This window comes from Aquarana catesbeiana, linkage group LG08, assembly GCF_042186555.1.
Source record: "Aquarana catesbeiana isolate 2022-GZ linkage group LG08, ASM4218655v1, whole genome shotgun sequence".
NCBI lineage: Eukaryota > Metazoa > Chordata > Amphibia > Anura > Ranidae > Aquarana > Aquarana catesbeiana.
The window spans coordinates 303,650,724-303,672,891 of NC_133331.1; the positions used below are offsets into that span (position 1 = coordinate 303,650,724).

At 42.0% G+C, this 22,168-nt stretch overlaps 2 protein-coding genes across 2 annotated transcripts in view; one reads left to right on the forward strand and one right to left on the reverse strand.

Annotated features, from left to right (window-relative positions):
* LOC141106878 (uncharacterized) overlaps nucleotides 1–14,602 on the reverse strand; it is a 71,757-nt gene extending 57,155 nt beyond the window's left edge. Inside the window, exons 1-7 of the mRNA XM_073597807.1 lie at nucleotides 14,472–14,602; nucleotides 12,753–12,912; nucleotides 12,543–12,666; nucleotides 12,329–12,426; nucleotides 12,080–12,223; nucleotides 11,833–11,974; nucleotides 11,485–11,582 (exon numbers count right to left, since the gene is read on the reverse strand). Of these exons, the coding sequence (XP_073453908.1) occupies nucleotides 11,485–11,582; nucleotides 11,833–11,974; nucleotides 12,080–12,223; nucleotides 12,329–12,426; nucleotides 12,543–12,627 (567 nt within the window). The 5' untranslated portion in view covers nucleotides 12,628–12,666; nucleotides 12,753–12,912; nucleotides 14,472–14,602. The remainder of the gene's footprint in view (nucleotides 1–11,484; nucleotides 11,583–11,832; nucleotides 11,975–12,079; nucleotides 12,224–12,328; nucleotides 12,427–12,542; nucleotides 12,667–12,752; nucleotides 12,913–14,471) is intronic.
* Nucleotides 14,603–16,686: 2,084 nt separating this feature from the next.
* LOC141105087 (uncharacterized) lies at nucleotides 16,687–21,003 on the forward strand. Its single transcript, XM_073594932.1, has 6 exons — nucleotides 16,687–16,827; nucleotides 18,128–18,295; nucleotides 18,382–18,505; nucleotides 18,622–18,923; nucleotides 19,014–19,149; nucleotides 19,419–21,003. The coding sequence occupies exons 3-6, from the start codon at nucleotides 18,421–18,423 to the stop codon at nucleotides 20,999–21,001; spliced, it is 2,106 nt and encodes a 701-aa protein (XP_073451033.1). The 5' UTR covers nucleotides 16,687–16,827; nucleotides 18,128–18,295; nucleotides 18,382–18,420; the 3' UTR covers nucleotides 21,002–21,003.
* The last annotated feature ends 1,165 nt before the right edge of the window (nucleotides 21,004–22,168 follow it).

The window sequence follows — 22,168 nt, forward strand, 5'->3', positions numbered from 1 at the left end:
TCAGACTGGGAGAGGGGGAAGCCAGAACAATGAGCCAATCAGCTGTACTGCAGTTCTAACAAGGGACATGCTGATAGCAGGAGGGAGCAGAGTGACAGGATGATGAGCTCATCAGTTTGCTGCTTCTCGTTTCAATATTCAGTCACAGCCGGAGGGAAGGAGAAGACTGGCAGGTGTTACTGATCTGAAGCAGAGATAAATCAGGTCTACTGCCCATTTCCTGTGAGCTTAGGAAGCCCGGAACCCATCCTCTAGTGGCAAATGATCACAGGACGATTCCGTGGTGGAGCGAAATGCATTTGATGGGTGGATACTTCTGGTGACGTCATATCCGCCGATTGGAATGCAAACCGCGGCTCATTGAATTCCAGGATGGCGTTATTATATGCTCAGATACAAGGAGCATTTTGTACGTTTTTAATTAGCTGTAAGGGCGATTTTTTTAACCTAATAAACAGTATTACACTATGGATATTTCCTGGGTATATTCCCTATGATATGAGGAGTTATCCCCACCCGCTGGAGAACTACGAGGACAAGCAGACCATCTACTGAGAACATTATCTGATGAGCATCCATGGCCCACCTCACCACCTGTCCCCTGGATCCCGTCCCCTCACAATTACTGCGACCACCTTCCCGCTCTATCCTAAAACTCTCTAATGCACATCTTCATCCTCTCCCTCTCCTCTGGCACCTCTCCCTCCCCGCTGGACTGGGTACCCCATTACTTAAAAAAACCCTCACTAGACCCCACCTGTTTGAATAACTTAAGACCCATCTCCCTGCTCCCCGTTTGCCTCCAAGCTCATTGAACACCTTGTCCATGACCGAATGAGTTGCAACCTCACTGACAACAACCTTCTCGATCCCCTACAGTTGGGCTTCCGCCCTACTAAAACTCACCAATGACCTACTAACTGATAAAACCAACGGCCAGTAATCCATACTCATACTCTTGGACCTCTCTGCTGCCTTCGACACAGTTGACCACCTGCTCCTCCTCAGCCAACTAAACTCCCTTGGCCTCCATGATTCTGCTTTATCCTGGTTCTCCTCCTACCTCTCAGCGCACTTTCAGTGTCACAACTCCATCTCCTCTGCTGATCTCCTATGCAGATTGTCACATCGCCTGCCATCAAATACGGATTGTCACTTGCCACCAGATGCATTTTGTCACCAGATCTGAAGCATGTCACCAGATGCATCTTGTCACCAGATGCATCTTGTCACCAGGGGTCGGCGCTACTGATTTGATCTCTGCTGCCATTTTACAGAGTAGACCAGCTACTGGTGGAGCAAGAGCCTAGGTGGCTGCCAATGGAAATAGGGGGAGGGGGGGAATTGGCGGAAGCTCCATTTCTATTTGCAGCCACCTCGGCGCCGCCTCATGTTTCTTTACCTCCGTCTTCACGAGCCGGTCTTCTGTAAAATGGAGGCGGAGCTCAAATCACCAGTGCCGGTCCCGGACCTCTAGCGATTCACCGGGATTGGGGACAAAGCCAATTTCCCGTGATTTTACCCGGGACACGGTAAGGTCGGGACAAGGGTCTGAATACCGCGAATGTCCCGGGAAAATCAGGACTGTTGGCATGTATGGCTCCATGTCCATAAACTTGCACATGCCCAGTACAGCATTGCAGCTCTCCTGCGTAATACTGCTCTCTCCCGTGTTGCGCTTGCCGCCTCTACAACCCCTGAGACATATGGAGTCACACATGGGATTAACATTCTTCCTGTGAATGGGAAGCTAGTCTCGTGGGATGTTGGGGCTGACGCCAGGCAAAGGAAACAACGTAGCCCCCGGCACGCAAACACCATTTTTCCGGCATAAAGAGCTGTCCGGACAAATTGGGACTAATTGCGCATGCGACGACGACGTCATTGAACGATTGCACTGAAACGAAGAAGGTAGGAAGCCATCTACACACAGCAACTAGTTGACTAGTTTAGAACGAGTAACATGCTGGAAATTTACTACCGCTATAACAAAAATATTCACAAACGCTGCCCCTTCAAAATTGTTTTTCAGTCACCCTTTATGTTGAACCGGGAAACAATATTACTAGCAAAGATGACAATAAAGATTGTTGAAAGAATAGAACAGGTCTCTTTATTTTCTGAAGCCAGAAATATAACAGCAATATGCAAGTAATAAACAATAAAGGGTTCAGGGTTATTTACTAAAAAGGTGAAATGCTGGAGAATTTAAAAACAAAAAAATGGGAAAACAGTCCAACTAATGCAGAAAAAACAAAATTCCGGAATAGGAACGGGAAGTATTCTCAGGAGAGCGAGGAAGTCCTGTGGAGAAATCAGAGAAGAAATGATGCACTCTTCAAGCAGGTCTGGGACTATACAATTAACAGAACGCCTATAGAAGGGCAGTAACATTAGGGGCCTTCTTCCCAAAAAGTTAGGATCTTAAAGCGGACCTTCAGTCATTTTTTCATCTTTCCATCTATTAAATCTTCTGCACTTGTTGTTGTTTTAAACTTTGGATAGTAAAACATTTTTTTTTCTGCCAGTAAATACCTTATACAGCCCACTTCCTGTTTCTTGTCTGGTCATTAGCCTAGGCTTTATGACATCATGCACAGCTCTCTCACTCTCTTGAGTGGAAGGGAAGGGAGAGGGGATGAGTCATAAGAGGGCCAATGAGAGCTGCAGAGCTGGAGGTGTGTCTGTGTAAATCCAGGAAGTGAACAGGCAGCAGCTTCGGCTGCCCACAGTTAAAATGGCTGCAGCCAGACTCAGTGGAGGGAGATTTCTGCAGCATATTTGGCAAGTAGAGAATGACAGTATATAGAAAATAATGTGCAAAGTGGTTGGAGGGAAGCTTCAGAATGGCAAAGATGTTTTTATTACAAAATTATGTGAGCAGACTGCAGTTCCTTTTTAACCACTTCAATATCAGGCACTTACACCCCCCTTCCTGCCCAGGACAATTTTCAGCGCTGTCACACTTTGAATGACAATTGCGCGGTCATGCTACATTGCACCCATATGACATTTTTATCATTTTTTGAGACAGATAAAGCTTTCTTTTGGTGGTATTTGATCATCACTGGGGTTTTTCATTGTTGCTAAACAAATTAAAAAAAAAAAAAGACTGAAAATTTTGAAAACAAAACTTTCTTCTTTTCGGTTATAAAATTTTGTAAATAAGTAATTTCTCGCCTTCACTGACGAGCGCTGATATGCAACACTGATGGGCACTGATGATGAAGCACTAATATGCAGCACTGATAGGCGGCACTGATATGCAGCACTAATATCCAGCACTGATAGGCACTCATACGTGGCACTGATGATGAAGCACTAATATGCAGCACTGATAGGCGGCACTAATAGGCACTCACACTAATAGGTGGCACTGATAATGAGACACTAATATGCAGCATTGATAGGCACTCACAGGTGGCACTGATGATGAGGCACTGATAGGTGACACTAATATGCAGCACTGATGGGCACTCATAGGCGGAACTGGTTGGCATCTCTAATGGGCACTGGTTGGTATCTCTAATGGGCACTGGTTGGTATCTCTAATGGGCACTGGTTGACATCTCTAATGGGCACTGGTTGGCATACGTGATGGTCACGGGTTGGCATCCCTGATGGGTCTCCACTAGATTCTGGCCAAAAAATACATCATCTTTCACATTATACAAAAAAATTGGGCTAACTTTACTGTTTATTTTTTAAATTAATCAAAGTGTATTTTTTCCCAAAAAAATTGCGTTTAAAAGACTGGGTCGTTGATATATATATATATATATATATATATAAATAAAATGTATGGGGTTTTAAGTAGTTTTCTAGTAAAAAAATACTGATTTTAATTCGTAAGCAACAAGTGTCAGAAAAGGTTTAGTCTTGAAGTGGTTAAACTGACTTCATTTACAGACCAAAGTTCATCCCTTTGATCTAAAGAACTAAATTGTTACAATGTTTCTCTTTTTCTCTGCCTAAGCTAAACTTGGCAGGCTGTTTCTTTTTTTTGACAGCTGTCAGCTGTGAGCAGAGAACTCTCTGCACTGAATCGGGAAAATGCTGTGTTAAGATCGCGAGGGGGGTAGAATCGCGATCTCAAAATTCTTAAACAATTAATCGTGCAGCTCTAGTCTGCACCGATAATCAATGCACTGATTATCAGTGCAACCCCCCCCCGTCAAGAGAGTCGCTGATTGCCTCTCCTTTACAAGCGCTAATAGAGGAAAAGCCGATAAACGGCACTTCCTGGTTACGATGTGACCAGCTGTGATTGGACACAGCTGATCACATGGTAAAGAGCCTACGTCATAGGCTCTTTACCGGGACTGAAGATGCGGTGTTTCAGAGCAACACACCGTACTACCAGCCGCCACGCTGTGTGCCCTCGCGGGCGGCTCGTCCTGCTGGACGTCATATGGCGTCTGACGAACTCCGGACACCCTGTTGGGCATTTCCGCCAAGAAGCTGCCTCCCAAGTCCTGGATCAGGAGACCAATGGATCTGGCTATAGTAACGCCAAGAACCAGGCAACACCAGTTTTGGAGTACACCAGAAATATCCTGTATTCTTGTTCTAATAAACAGTTCTAACAGAACCACTCTGCAGGCCATCATTCTGCATATGGTGTGCCGGAAGTGGTTAAAGAAACAGCGTTACTAATAAGTAATGCTATATATCAGAGTGTGACACCTTTACTTACCTTTATTTGTAAATGAAGTCCATTCGCCCATCCTTCTGGACAAAGGTGTCAGTGACTTTGTTGTAGAAGTCCTCTTTATTTTTCTTTAGTTTCAAAAGTCTTTCTGTCTCGATAGAGATGATTGCCAGAGATGAAAGTCTTCCTTGGTCAGTCCTATTCCGACTGTATGTTTCGAGTCTTTTTAAAGCTGAGAATGACCTTTCGGCAGACGCTGCTGAAGCCGGTATAGTGAGCACCAGCTGGAGTAACTTTCCCGCCTCTGGAACCGTCTCCATCAGATCATTCTGGGCCAAAAAGCTGAGAAGCTGTCCAGGTGACTTGCATTGGTCCCTCACCATTTGTGTACTATATAAGCCGATAAGATCAGCCTTTAGTCTCACCAAGTCAAAGTACTTTGCATATTTCGACAGGCTCTGCAGTTTGGCGTCATCGAAATGGTGTGACATTTCATCGAATTTTGTGCAATCGACCAAAGCAAGAAAGCTTAGCTCACCGAAATGATCAAACCTAGCTTTCAATTGAACACGGATGTTGTCAAGGATGTTATAAAACATTTGTCTCCTCTCATCTCTGATAGGCTGTTTGCTTCCGTCATCGTCTTTCAGGCCTAGCGTAATGCATTTTTTCTGGAATCGGTCATAGAAACTGTCGAAATCTTGTCTTTGGCGTTCCACAACTCCCATCGTGTCGCGGATTCGTGAACAGCAGAAGCCTATATCCATTACGTTGTTCTGCAGCACACGGAAGAGTGCATCGGTTTCCTTGAAAATGCCCTCATAGGCCATTATTAGGAAGCAGGTTTGGGCTTTTGACAGCCAGAGATTATATCCAAAGGCCATCATGAGGGTTTCATTATCCCAAACATCAGGATTTTCACTCATAATCCGGAATACGGCACGTAGATCAGTTTGGTACATGCCGATTGTTTGGACAAGCCTGGAATTTGAGCTCCATCTGGTTGGTGCTGCTCTCGGCAAACGCCGCTTCACAACCTCGTCCAGTAGGTGGGTGCGCTTGGTTGACTTATTAAAAAATGTGGCCAGGCCCTCAACTGTTTTAAAAAAGGTTTTACACTCAGGAATACATTTTGCTGAATGCATGAGCACTACATTCAATGTGTGTGCATAACAGTGAACGAACGCCGCTTCAGGTATCTTCTCTCCAATCTTGGCCTTCACCACATTAAGGTCTGATGCCATCACAGAAGCTCCGTCGTAAGTTTGAGATACCAGCTTTTCAACGCAATTGTATTTCTGCAACACTCCCAAAAGGTAATCGGCAATAGCCGGTGCTCGCCTGTCCCTCACATCCTCAAATCCCAAAAACGCCTCCTTCACCTCACAAGTCACCTTACTCGTAACCACGTAACGCATTATTACGGAGAACCGGGCTTCGTTCGTGAGATCGGTCGTCTCATCTACTTCTACAGCTACAAACGGGGCTGCGTTAATCTCCCCTTGGATGTCATTTCTAATGACCTCAGCGATGGCTTCAATTAAATCGTTCGGTATTTCGTTTGATAAGCCAGAAAACACAGCGGAGGTCACCAAATGATTCGCTAACCTCACATCTTTCTCGGCAAAAGCGTGCAATAGCTCCACGTAGTTGCCACGATTAGAAGAGCTTGAGCTCTCGTCGTTACCACGAAAAGCCAAATCCTGTTTGGCTAGGAAGCAGGTTGCGTTAATAAGGTCTTTCAAAATCTCACGGTTTTCCTTCACCCTAGCGTTGTGGATGCCGATATTTAATCTCCGCTGTTCATCCAAAGCCAGGTCTATTCTTGAAGCTCCGAAGGTTTTTAAAGCAATTTGGCTTTGAATGTGAATTGCCGATTTCTCATGTTTGCTTAGGCCCCTCGAAAAATTCTTCAAGTCGCAAAATCCTTCGTTGGTCCAAACGTTGTTGGTGGTGGAGAAGAGAAGACAGGGAAAGCAGTAGAGGCGGTTTTTCGTAGCGCAGCCACACAGCCAGTCTTTTCGTTGGTACCACTCCAATTGAAATGACCGCGTGATTTTCCTCTGTCCCTTCGTTTGAAGTAGGTCCATAAGCACAGGCATTGGCCTCCCATTTTTTAAGACTCCCTGTTTTGATTGAAAGTCCAATTTTGAGAATTTTCGAAGGTTTGGTATAGTGTTTTCCATTTTTGCATTTGCTGGAAAGTACTAAAACACAGCATATACAAGAAAACATAAAACAGGCATATATTAAAATGGACATTCTCTCATTCTGTAGCATTATAAATAAATGAGATAAGAGGTCTCATTTTCTCAATTTTTTTTTTTTTACAAAAAATTAAATGAAACAAATAAATTATATTTATAATACTTATTTATTTACAGTGCCTTGAATAATATAATTTATTTGTTTCATTTTTATTTATTTTTTGCAAAAAAAAAAAAAAATTAGACCTCTAACTCATTTATTTACAGTGCCTTGAAAAAGTATTCACACCCCTTGAAATTTTCCACATTTTTTCATGTTACAACCAAAAAACTAAAATATATTTTATTGGGATTTTATGTTTTTGGCACTGTAAATAAATGATAGAGGTCTAATTTTTTCCGCAAAAAATAAATAAAAATGAAACAAATAAATTATATTTATTATATATAATATTTATTTATTTAATTACAGTGTCTTGAATAATATAATTTATTCGTTTCATTTTTATTTATTTTTTGCAAAAAAAAAATTAGACCTCTAACTCATTTATTTATACTTTTTCAAGGCACTGTAAATAAATGAGATAGAGGTCTAATTTTTTTGCAAAAAATAAATAAAAATGAAACAAATAAATTATATTTATTATTTATAATATTTATTTACAGTGCCTTGAATAATATAATTTATTCGTTTAATTTTTATTTATCTTTTGCAAAAAAAAAAAATTAGACCTCTATGTCATTTATTTACAGTGCCTTGAAAAAGTATTCATACCCCCTGAAATTTTCCACATTTTTTCATGTTACAACCAAAAAACTAAAATGTATTTTATTGGGATTTTATGTTTTTTGGCACTGTAAATAAATGAGATAGAGGTCTATTTTTTTTGCAAAAAATAAATAAAAATGAAACAAATAAATTATATTATATATAATATTTATTTACAGTGCCTTGAATAATATCATTTATTCGTTTCATTTTTACTTATTTTTTTGCAAAAAAAAATTAGACCTCTGTCTCATTTATTTACAGTGCCTTGAAAAAGTATTCATACACCTTGACAAACTCCACATTTTTTTCATGTGATAACCCAAAAAACTTAAATGTATTTTATTGGGATTTTATGTGATAGACCAACACAAAGTGGCACATAATTGTGAAGTGGAAGGAAAATGATAAATGGTTTTCAAAATTTTTTACAAATGAATATGTGAAAAGTGTGGGGTGCTTTTGTATTCAGCCCCCTTTACTCTGATACCCCTAACTAAAAATCTAGTGGAACCAATTGCCTTCTAATTAGTAAATCGAATCTAATCTAAGTCATCTAATTAGTAAATAGAGTCCACCTGTGTGTAATTTAATCTCATAAAAATACAGCTGTTCTGTGAAGCCCTCAGAGGTTTTTTAGAGAACCTTAGTAAACAAACAGCATCATGAAGGCCAAGGAACACACCAGACAGGCCAGGGATAAAGTTGTGGAGAAGTTTAAAGAAGGGTTAGGTTATAAAATAAAATCTCCCAAGCTTTGAACATCTCACGGCGCTCTGTTCAATCCATCATCCGAAAATGGAAAGAGTATGGCACAACTGCAAACCTACCAAGACATGGCCATCCACCTAAACTGACCGGCCGGGCAAGGAGAACATTCATCAGAGAAGCAGCCAAGAGATCCATGGTAACTCTGGAGGAGCTGCAGAGATCCACAGCTCAGGTGGGAGAATCTGTCCACAGGACAACTATTAGTCGTGTTCTCCACAAATCTGACCTTTATGGAAGAGTGACAAGAAGAAAGACATTGGTGAAAGAAAGTCATAAGAAGTTCCGTTTGCAGTTTTCGAGAAGCCATGTGGGGGGACACAGCAAACATGTGGAAGAAGGTGCTCTGGTCAGATGAGACCAAAATTTAACTTTTTGGCCTAAAAGCAAAACGCTATGTGTGGCGGAAAACTAACACTGCACATCACCCTGAACACACCATCCCCACTGTGAAACATGGTGATGGCAGCATCATGTTGTGGGGAGACTTTTCTGCAGCAGGGACAGGGAAGCTGGTCAGAGTTGATGGGAAGATGGATGGAGCCAAATACAGGACAATCTTAGAAGAAGACCTGTTAGAGTCTGCAAAAGACTGGGGCGGAGGTTCACCTTCCAGCAGGACAACGACCCGAAACATCCAGCCAGAGCTACAATGGAATGGTTTAGATCAAAGCATATTCATGTGTTAGAATGGCCCAGTCAAAGTCCAGACCTGAATCCAATTGAGAATCTGTGGCAAGACTTGAAAATTGCTGTTCACAGACCCTCTCCATCCAATCTGAGATATTTTGCAGAGAAGAATGGGCAAAAATGTCCCTCTCTAGATGTGCAAAGCTGGTAGAGACATCCCCAAAAAGACTTGCAGCTGTAATTGCAGCGAAAGGCAGTTCTACAAAGTATTGACTCTTATGTGCCACTTTGTGTTGGTCTATCACATAAAATCCCAATAAAATATATTTACGTTTTAGGTTGTAACATGACAAAATGAGGAAAGTTTTGAGGGGGTATGAATACTTTTAAAGGCACTGTAAATAAATGAGATAGGGGGTCTCATTTTCTTGCAAAAATTCTAATAAATTATATTATTTATAATAAATGATATTATTTATAAATTATAAAATGTATTTATCTGCCTTCGTTCCCACCCTGCTTTCTCAGCTTTGGCCCAGGATACAATAAGACAGGACCGCATGCCGGGCCTGTGCACTAAGTGCCATTAGAGGGGAACTTTCCAAGGGTGCTTAGTGCGCACCTTGATAAGTGAATAAATAGAGCTTTCTTTTGGTGGTATTTGATCACCTCTGCGGTTTTTATTTTTTGCGCTATAAACAAAAAAAGAGCAACAATTTAAAAAAAAATATATATATATTTTTTGCTTTCTGCTATAAACATCCAATTAAAAAAAAAAACTATAAAAAAAAAAAAAAAAAAAAAAAATGTAAATTTCTTCATCAGTTTAGGTCAATATGTATTCTGCTACATATTTCCATTTCAGCAAAAACCTCTTACAGAGACATGAAATAGCGCAATTATGTTGGCAGGACTTGAACCGACGCGTTTCGTCTACTTAGCCATCATCTGGGGTGTGAGTCCTTGCCACAAACACCGCGTATATATAGATAATGTGGCCCCAATTTGAATCGCGTACCGACCGGAAGTGGTCATGTGGAAAGTGCGTCACTTCCGGTCTACGAAATTGCATAAGATATTGTGAAGAAAGACTCGATAATGATGCTAAATGCAAAAGGTGAAATGCAAGGGAGGGTGCCAAGAAGCTGGTGTTGCTAGCTGGCACTAATAATGTGTTCATTTATCCAATGAATGACAGATTGTGCATTTCACCTTTTGCATTTAGCATCCTTATCGAGTCTTTAGTCACAATATCTTATGTAATTTCGTAAACCGGAAGTGACGCATTTTTCACATGACAGCTTCCGGTTGGTTGGTATGTGATTCAAATTGGGGCCACATTGTCTATATAAGCATGGTGTTTGTGACAAGGACTCACACCGCAGATGACGTCTAAGTAGACGAAACACATTGGGTCAAGTCCTGCCAACATCATTGAGCTATTTCATGTCTCTGCAAGAGGTTTTTGCTGAAAATGTGAGTGTTCCTGCTTTACCTTTTTTATTAAACCAATTTTTAAACAATATCACACTATGTGGAACCTTTCTTTAATTGTTGGTCACATTGTGTGAATATGTGGCTATCCTTCGATCCTCCATCCCTCTCTGCGAACTTCACCCGCATGTTTCACTGAGAACCTGCCGATGACCAGTGCTGTTCTGACCCGGATCAGCGATCGTAGTGACCTGAATCAGCAAGTGTTTACGACACATCATCACTTTAAACGGTGAATATCACCACAAGCCTGCATGACTTAAGAGGTATATGCCTCTGTAAGTCCACTGTTTCCGGTAAGCCTGAACATAATTGCTGGTGGTTTTCCTTGCCAATTTTTCTTCTGTCTTGTTTCCATGGATGCCTCAGTGATGTCAGAGTTTGTCTTTTAGACACATGCCCCCTTCTAAAACACTGCAGTAAGAGGAGAGCCTCCACTGCACTTACTGGACAGCTTGTTCCAATGGTGCTTTACAATTTGTCCAAGGCTCCAAGCTGTCCATTGAGCTCGGTGCCTCTAACAAGAAGCAAGGAGAGGCACTGTGAGCTCATCCTCTCAGTCTGCTGCAAACAGAGTGTGCCAGTTTGTATTTAAACTGGCCGCTCTGTATGTAGCTTCTGACAGGCTGCGCAAGGAGCCCCGTATCTCCATTGAGGCAAGGAGCCCCAAATTTTGACCAGTGGTGGGGTAGTGACCCCAAGTCGCCGATCTATGACCCTCGATTTTTTCTTTTTTGTGTTCATGGCTTTTTTTTATGTTCATGGCTCTGCCTCACCTGCTTCCCCTGACTGCACGTCCCTGATGTAGGGTGCTCAAGAAAGGAGCTGGATATGGGAACGGGGGTGCGGGAATCAGAGCTGCACTTCAGATGTAGAAATAATCAATAAAACAAGAGACTACATATAAGAATGTCATCTCACGAAGTAAAAAATGTTTCTTTGTTTTATACACCAAATCCACCTACCTGATGATGGTGAGGGATGGTGTGATCTTCCTGTGTGGAATCCCGGGAATACAGAGGACGGAGACATCTCTTTGGTGGGTTCCCATTACTGGATCCATCTGTAGGAAACACACACACTGACTGAATACATTGTTTCTATGTGTTTATCAGATGATGGGGGATCTAGGTGGACCCTCCGTACTGCTCTCTCCTTTACAATAAAGTCTCCTCTTACCCAGTGATGTGAGGGGTGGCTGAGTCTCCATCATGATTTTCTTGTAGACATATTACCAGAGGTGAAGGTCTACATATCCCCAATCCTCAATCTATATACTTGAACAGTTTCTGTATATAGTGATCATTACTTACCTGTGCTGATAGCTAGAGAAGGTTCCTCCTCTTTAGTTGTCACCATCATCCCAACTTCCTCCGTAGACTCCTGATAACCCATCACAGTCATCACCTCTTCTTCCTCTTTAACCTCATCTTTCACAGACATCGGTTCTTCATGCTAAACCAAAAGAAAGAAAGAACTTAGAAATGTGAGGGCCAATAGCCTGAGAGAAGAGTATTATGTTATACAGTGTAGAATCCCCTTTGAGTTCTTCCCATTTACCTGATTATGGTAAGGGATGGTGTGATCTTCCTGTGTGAAATTATGGGAATGCAGAGGACCTCCCTCCTCCATAGACTTCTGAGCTTCACCCATCAACGTATCTTCTTTTTTAATCTCAACTTTGATGTCTTTCAGTTCTTCATCCTAAACCCAAAAGATGAATATATTTATAGAAAGGAACAACAGATTACATAGAAGAATGTCCTCTCCTAGAATTCCTTTTGGTTCTAGCAGTTCAGTCCCACCTACCTGATGATGATGATGATGATGAGGGATGGTGTGACCTTCCTGTGTGGAATACAGAGGATGGGGACATCTCTCTGGTGGGTTCCCATTACTGGATCCATCTGTAGGAAACACACACACTGACTGAATACATTGTTTCTATGTGTTTATCAGATGATGGGGGATCTAGGTGGACCCTCCGTACTGCTCTCTCCTTTACAATAAAGTCTCCTCTTACCCGGTGATGTGAGGGGCGGCTGATTCTCCATCATGACGTCCCTGTAGAGATCCTTGTGTCCTTCTAAATACTCCCACTCCTCCATGGAGAAATAAACAGAGACATCCTGACACCTTATAGGAACCTGACACACACAATGATACAGTCACTATCCAGACACATCCCTTGTCTGTTACTGGATAATGTCCCAGAATTCCCGGCACCGCTCACCTCTTTGGTCAACAGATCAATGATTTTTTGTTGGTGACTTCTAGACTCTTCTTGGCACTGGTTACCTCTGTTGTCAGGCAGTGAAGTGGAGGCACTGTGGTGGGTGATGCCCCATGAAGACGGCTATTGGGTGTTAATGGATCACCAGATATTGTCTTCACTTTATATGTAAAAAGAGAATGTAACAATTATCACTACTGACTTCCCAGAATACCCCTCACCTCCTCCTGATCTATACAGGACTCTACCCTCTGTAGACAAATAATAAACTGGGAATTATCTGGACTGTACTGGGATGAAGAACGTCTATACAGATTGCATCCAGGGTTCTGAAATCATCAATTTCTTTTAAGGTACAACTCTAACCAAGGCCTTTTATTTTTGCTTTGAAATGAGTGGATGGAAGATTTAGAACTTCTTTTATGCTTTTCTTCTAACTGTGTCCTTCCATTTTCTGCCTAGGTGACCAATATCAAGAAGAAAAGGATGTGAGTGGAAATCAAGTGGCATGACTACTTTTATAGAGAAGAATTACCTGATACATATTGGATTGGAGAGAATACATGCTTAGTAAATAGTACTGACCATGTATGATGAAGGACATCATAGACATGCCATTGTTCTGTGTGCACAGTGGCCGGGAATGTCTATATTGTGAGCCCCGTCCTATTAGTGTCACTGGACACGGCATGTACTGTGATCATTAATGTCACCCTGACAGCCAACTCCACCAAAATAGGTCTGGGGGCATCTGTGCTGTGATTGGTGTTCAGGATCACATGACAGAGACAGGGCAACTAGTCAGGTTATGGTAAGGAGACAAAGGAAGCCAGAAATCCTCCAACATACTGTGAGGTACAGAATTGCATCATCACTTCCATCAAATCACAAAAATCAGACGTTTTATCCCTTATTCTATGTCCTGTAGGGATGTTCATTACTTCTGCTGCCTTCATTAGAACTTGTACTGTAGATCAGTCTTCTTCATCCCCATATCCTGATCCAGAGAAGACATGGTGTATGTTAACTCACAGTGATGAGAGCCAACAACCCCGAGACAGCTTTATGGAGGGTTGGATAAATGATTCTATATTTAGGACATATCTGGTGTATAAACCAGAGGCTCTGGATGGACAGTTGGCTAAATGGCTCTATATTTAGGATGTATCCGGTCTATAAACCAGAGGCTCTGGATGGACAATTGGATAAATGGTCCTATATTTAGGATGTATCTGGTCTATAAACCAGAGGCTCTGGATGGACAGTTGGATAAATGGTTCTATATTTAGGATGTATCCGGTCTATAAACCAGAGGCTCTGGAGGGACAGTTGGATAAATGTTTCTATATTTAGGATGTATCCGGTCTATAAACCAGAGGCTCTGGATGGACAGTTGGATAAATGGTTCTATATTTAGGATATATCCGGTCTATAAACCAGAGGCTCTGGATGGACAGTTGGAGAAATGGTTCTATATTTAGGATGTATCTGGTCTATAAACCAGAGGATCTGGATGGACAGTTGGATAAATGGCTCTATATTTAGGATGTATACCCTCTATAAACCAGAGGCTCTGGATGGACAGTTGGATAAATGTTTCTATATTTAGGATGTATGTCCTGGAGATAAAAGACATCACAGTGACTATGGAGGAAGAGGACGGACATGACGGGGGGGGGGGGGGTGACTGGGTGTAAATATCAAATAATATCTCATTACCTCCTCTACTCCTCTTTATTTGCTCCCAACTCGACTGGCACTCAGAACTTAATTATAGATAACATCACTTCCTGTCTTCTCCCTACATCACTTCCTGTCTTCTCCTTACATCACTTCCTTTCTTCTCCTTACATCACTTCCTGTCTGGGCTCTGCGTTTCACTGACAGGGAAATTACGGTAAGTATTTGATACAATTTTCAGTTTTCCTTTCCATCATTAGCATACAAGGTGGCAATATGAGACAGGATGTGATATCAGCAGGGGGTCGGGTCCTGCTGAGAGAGCTCTGCTGCTAAAAAAAATTTAAAGAGGTGGCTAGGAAACCTGGACAGGAAGTTACACGCGCCCTAACTCTGAAGCTAACATGAGACCCGCCCATTTACTGGCAACTTCTCATTCCTCGCATATCAGAACAGGAAGTGACACTTCTGAGCAGACGGCAGTAGAGATCCTTGGACTCAAAAAGGAAAATAGGCACTTCCTGCCTCGGGGACACCACAAGCGGCTGAATCATAACGTCAAACTGGCATCACTACATATAAATATCACAATACATCACAGCCAGCTTACGTAACACACCTATAAATGCTGCTAATGAATAAAGCATGCACAAAAATATGCACCATAAAATAAAGCCTCAACCTCGTTCGGTCAACCGGCTAAGCCTCATGTTTGATAATTGCAGGATGCATTCATGCCACCTACAGATGTTTGTTGGTGATGCTTTATTATTTTCCATCCCTCCCCCCTTCTGTATTTCTTTTACTCCACTACCCCCTTCTGTATTTGTTTTACCCCCTTTTGTATTTGTGTTTCATTAAGGAAGGAATAAATCCCTTTTATATCAAGAGGCAAAATTCAGGAAATATATTACACATTACATAAAAATTAATGAAGATCAAAATTAGACATTCGCAGAATGAAAAAATAAATGTTTAGTTTCGATCCATTACTTACATCAATTCATTTCGTTTAATTTGTTTTCGGAATCCGTTTCAATTCGACCAAATTCGGTAAAAATTCAAATCAAATTCTATTTGAAATCAAATTTATTCTATTCAAATTTTGGAAGTTAAATTCTTTCTGTTTCATTCTATTCTATTGTATATTCTTTTCTTTTATGTTAAGGGGCACTCTAATAGGCACAACAAAATGGGCCCATCAGCATGCCCCTTAACATAAACGTGCCCATCAGAGTTCCCCTTAACATAAAATAGGGGCATGCTGATGGGCACATTTTGTCTTAAGGCGGCACAATGATGGGCACATATGTTAGTGGGGCACGCTGATGGGCATATATTATGTTAAGAGGCACTCTGATGGGGACACCTGATGTAAGGGGGCACTCTCATGGGGACACCTGATGTAAGGGGGCACTCTCATGGGGACACCTAACCTAATTTAAAGGAGCACTCTGATGATGGCACCTAATGTAAGGTGGGAACACTGATGAGGATAAATGATGTAAGGTGGCACTCTAATGGGGACACCTGATGTAAGGGGGCACTGATTTATGGGGGTAGTCTGATGGGGGCACCCAATGTAATGAAGTACTGAGGCAGGGGCACCTGATGTAAGGGGGAACACGATTGGGGACATTTACATTTACAGAGTATTACAGACTGTGTGGAGGAAACAGTAAGAAAAGCGCAAGAGAGCGCGGCTTGCGCCAGAAAAAGGAAAGAAGAAGACGCGACAGTCTTTCATGGCACAGACTTGTGATTCGGACCTCAGCTAGAATTTTTTTTTTAGTGACCAGACCTCCTTAAATTTTAATTCACTACCCCTGGTGTATGGTATCAGCACTGATCATTGTATTAGTGTCAATGGAATTAGTGTCAGATTTCAGCTGTACTATCACAGTCCCACTATAAGTCGCTGATTGCCACCCTTACTTGTATTTGTATCATTTGTAGATGCTATAAGTTTCACACAAATCTGTCACTATACGCTTATTGGGATACACTTTTTTTCTATTCATTCTGATAACCCCACTTCTGAGATCTGTTGCCCACACTCATTCTCTTGTGCCAATAGACTAAAAACTATAGCATTGTCTACCAAGATATGGGGGCAACCAAGTACCGATGGGTATGCTTGTCTGGAAGAACGCTCCAAGAGGAAGCTGTCAAAATATTTTAAAAAACACATGCTGCAGATTGTATTTTCTCCACAAGGTGGTGATCTTGTTTATTGCCATTGGAACGCAGGAGACAGGAAGTGATAGAAGGTACAGACAGGAAGTGATGTCATCTACAGACAGGAAGTGATACTAAACCAAAGACACAGGAAGTCCCAAGTGAGAGGAAATTTGGGAGGAAGACGAGAGAGAAATTCCTGCAACCAGCAGGGAAGGTAATAAGATATTTTATATTTACACCTGGTAACCACCCCCCCCCCCTCCCCCGTCATTCCGTCCTTTTCCTCCATAGTCACTGTGATGTCCTTTAACTTCAACAGATGATGATACACACTTACATAGAGTATTATAATATGTATACCAATACATCCTAAATATAGAGCCATTTATCCAACTGTCTATCCAGAACCTCTGGTTTATACACCAGATACATCCTAAATATAGAACCATTTATCCAACTGTCTATCCAGAACCTCTGGTTTATAGACCGGATGCATCCTAAATATAGAACCATTTATCCAACTGTCCATCCAGAGCCTCTGGTTTATAGACCAGATACATCCTAAATATAAAACCATTTATCCAACTGTTCATCCAGAGCCTCTGGTTTATAGACCGGATACATCCTAAATATAGAACCATTTATCCAACTGTTCATCCAGAGCCTCTGGTTTATAGACCAGATACATCCTAAATATAGAACCATTTATCCAACTGACCATCCAGAGCCTCTGGTTTATAGACCAGATACATCCTAAATATAGAACCATTTATCCAACTGTTCATCCAGAGCCTCTGGTTTATAGACCAGATACATCCTAAATATAGAACCATTTATCCAACTGTACATCCAGAGCCTCTGGTTTATAGACCAGATACATCCTAAATATAGAACCATTTATCCAACTGTCCATTCAGAGCCTCTGGTTTATAGACCAGATACATCCTAAATATAGAACCATTTATCCAACTGTACATCCAGAGCCTCTGGTTTGTAGACCAGATACATCCTAAATATAGAGCCATTTATCCAACTGTACATCCAGAGCCTCTGGTTTATAGACCGGATACATCCTAAATATAGAGCCATAATATTGGAGATATTATGACGGTGGAGGCAACAAGATCTGGACAGTGATTGGATGTGGGTGGAAAGGAGAAGTCAGAGTCTAGGATTACACCTAGCATCAGTGGATAGTTGTGCCACTGATCTCATGAAAAAGTCGAGGGAGGGATGAAATATTATGATCAGGTTTGGAAAGATTGAGTTGGAGGAAGTGGTGTGAAATCCATACAAATATGTAAGATTTGGGTGTCTTGCCTTATGAGGCCTGTAGTATAGTATAACTAGCGATCCATGAGAGATCTATGAGAACTATGGATAGACACTGTGGAGACTCATCTTCATCCCAGCATAGTGCAAATAATTATCACTATTATTAAAACTCAGACCTGACTGGAGAGGTGTGGAGTATTTTGGGAAATCTTCAGTGATTATTTTCTCATTCTGTACAGGATTATAAAGTAGTAAAGAAGATCTCGGGTGATCCATTAAAACCCAACAGTTATCTTCATGGGGCATCACCCATCACAGTGTTTCCACCTCACTGTCTGACACCTGAGAGAAAAGCAAATAAGATTGTAGAAGTCACCAAGAAGATCACTGATCTGCTGACATTGGAGGTGAGCAGTGCCGGGAATTCTGGGACATTATCCAGTAACAGACAAGGGATGTGTCTGGATGGTGACTGTATCATTGTGTGTGTCAGGTTCCTATAAGGTGTCAGGATGTCACTGTCTATTTCTCCATGGAGGAGTGGGAGTATTTAGAAGGACACAAGGATCGCTACAAGGACGTCATGATGGACAATCAGCCGCCCCTCACATCACCGGGTAAGAGGAGACTTTATTATAAAGGGGAGAGCAGTACGGAGGATCCACCTAGATCCCCCATCATCTGATAAACACATAGAAACAATGTATTCAGTCAGTGTGTGTGTTTCCTACAGATGGATCCAGTAATGGGAACCCACCAGAGAGATGTCCTCATCCTCTGTATTCCTGGGATTCCACACAGGAAGGTCACACCATCCCTCACCATCATCAGGTAGATGGATCCAGTAACGTGAACCCACCAGAGAGATGTCCCTGTACTCTGTATTCCTGGGATTCCACACAGGAAGATCAACACTTTCCTCACCATCATCAGGTAGATGGATCCAGCAACGTGAACCCACCGGAGAGATGTCCCCGTCCTCTGTATTCCTGGGATTCCACACAGGAAGATCACACCATCCCTCACCATCATCAGGTAAGTGGGACTGACCTTGTCGACCTAAACATGTATTCTAAGCTATAATACAACATTATTCTTTGTAAGTTCTTGTTTCTTGGGGTTCAGGATGAAGAATTGAAAGACATCAAAGTTGAAATTAAAGAAGAAGAGAGGTTGGTGAGTGGAGATCAGCAGTCTATGGAGGAGGGGGAGATGAATATAAAAAGTAAACAGGAGGAATCTTCTCTACATACGGACACAAGTAAGTAATAAACACTAAACACGCAAAAACCGTTCACATTTTCATGTTACTTCTATGAATATAAAGAATGTATACATGGGTTGAAAAATGTACATGAAGTGTTCACCTCAAAAGAAAAAAATAAATCTTAAACCTACAACTGATCCAGAGGAAGGCAGAAATCCATGACGAAGCTTGGTGTAATGATTACACCCAACATACTATATATGACTACTAAATGCAAGACTTGAAAAAATATAAAAACAAAAATTAAATGTGTTTTCTTACAGATGAAGGTGTTCTAAATGTCTTGGAGGGAGGTCCAATGTTATCTCAAGATAATAAGACAGAAGATAATGACATCACACAATGTTCTCCAGGATTGAATCCCGTTACTCCAAGTACACATCCCAGACCTTACCACTTGGAGAGATCAATGGATCCCTCTAATCCTGAGGAATCTTCTGACCAATCTCATAATATGACTTCCGATATCCATCTGAGATCCACAGATCCATCTAATCCCGAGGAGTCTTCTTCATGTGATGGAGGTCACACAGGAGAGAGCTCATCATTGGGTTGCGAGAAATCTCTCACTAACAGACCACTGACTAAACAGCAGAGTAGTCCCTTGCATGAGAATCCCTTTTCATGTTCCGAGTGCGGGAAGTGTTACCATTCAAAACAAAGCCTCCTTATGCATCAGAGAATTCATACAACTGAGCGCCCGTTTCCATGTCCAGAGTGCGGCAAATGTTTCATAAATAAACACCACTTTGTTGTACACCAGAGGAGTCACACGGGCGAGCGGCCCTACTCATGTTCAGAGTGCGGGAAAGGTTTCACTCACGTAGGAAACCTTCTTACACACCAGAAAATTCACACAGGTGAGCGTCCTTATTCATGCCTAGAGTGCGGGAAATGTTTCACTCAGAAGGCAAGCCTTCTTAGACACCAGAGGAGTCACACGGGTGAGCGCCCCTATTTGTGTTCAGAGTGCGGGAAACATTTCAGCGATAAACAAGTACTTCTTAGACACCAAAGATTTCATACAGGGAAGGGGTCATATTCCTGTTCAGAGTGCGGGAAATGTTTTATTCAAAAGGAAGAACTTGATCAACATCAGAGAATGGATCACGCTAATCTTCAGGAGCCGTCTACGGTCACTCCAGACCCTCATCCAGGATCTCACTATATGGAGAACTCACAAGATCCATCTAATCCCAAAGAACCTTCCATAGACCACGAAGGAGCTCACAGGGGACAGAATTCATTGTCATGTTCAGTGTGCGGGAAATGTTTCACTAGAAAGGGCGACCTTTTTAGGCACCAGAAAATTCACACAGGTGAGCGCCCTTATCCATGTTTAGAGTGTGGGAAATGTTTCAGTGAGAAGGGGAACCTTCTTACGCACCAGAGAATTCACACGGGTGAGTGTCCTTATCTATGCTTAGAGTGCGGGAAGTGTTTCAGTGAAAAGGGGAACCTTCTAAGGCACCAGAAAGTTCACACGGGTGAGCGTCCTTATTCATGCTCAGAGTGCGGGAAATGTTTTGCTCAAAAAGCAAGCCTTCTTGGGCACCAGAGAAGTCACACAGGGGAACGTCCCTATTTATGTTTGGAGTGCGGGAAATGTTTCACGGATAAAAAAGTACTTCTTCGACACCAAAAAATTCACACAGGGGAGCGTCCTTATTCATGTTCAGAATGCGGGAAAAGTTTTATTGGCATGGGTGAACTTCGTGTACATGAGAGGATTCATACAAGGGAGAAACCCTTTTCGTGTTCAGAGTGCGGGAAATGTTTCGCTGAGAAAAGAAGTCTTCTTAGACATCAGAGAAGCCACATGGGGGAGCATCCTTATTCATGTTGAGATTGCGGGAAAAGTTTCACTTGAGAAAGGCCAACTTCATAGACACCAGAAAATTCACACAGGTGACAAGCCTCATACATGTTCGGAGTGTGGGAAATGCTTTATGGAGAAACAACAATTGCTGTACGTATTGTAACAGACCCAACTGGGACAGAGACTTTTAGAGGGGACTAGGGTCTAGCCTTCTACCCACTGATTATGGCCCATGGAGGAGACCGGGGATTTTGTTTGCTTCTCCCGGTCAAAACATGGAAAAGAGCTCAGCTCAGTTCAGCGTCTGATCCCATGGAGAGAGCAGATCATTTTCTAATGGTGGACAACAACGTGAGGAGAGCAGATCGTCCTCCAATGGTGGACAACAACATGAGGAGAGCAGATCGTCCTCCAATGGTGGAGAACAACGTGAGGAGAGCAGATCATCCTCCAATGATTGACAACAACATGAGAAGAGCAGATCATCCTCCAATGGTGGACAACAACATGAGGAGAGCAGATTGTTCTCCAATGATGGACAACAACATGAGGAGAGCAGATTGTCCTCCAATGATGGACAACAACATGAGGAGAGCAGATTGTCCTCCAATGATGGACAACAACATGAGAAGAGCAGATAAGCCTCCAATGATGGACAACAACGTGAGGAGAGCAGATCATCCTCCAATGATGGACAACAACGTGAGAAGAGCAGATCATCCTCCAATGATGGACAACAACGTGAGGAGAGCAGATCGTTCTCCAATGATGGACAATAACGTGAGGAGAGCAGATCATTCTCTAATGGTGGACAATAACATGAGAGCAGATCGTTCTCTAATGATGGACAACAACGTGAGGAGAGCAGATCATCCTCCAATGATGGACAACAATGTGATGAAGGCTGAGAGTGAGGCTTGGATTAATTCTCTGAATAAAGACAATGAAGCTTCTCTTCTGGAGTGGATGGAATGGTGTAATGTATATCTTGTACAGGTCAATGGTCGGAGGGAATATGGTGGCCCTCAGATTGGGTTGGAGAAGGTCCTCCACTTATTACAACAATATTTATCAACAGTCTCCCTCAAGAAATCTATAAAGATGAATGAATTCCACTTTTTCTTATGATGAATTTTCTAGTGGACAGATTACACAAGGGAAAGCCAAACACCTGAAAGACATCATGTGTAATGT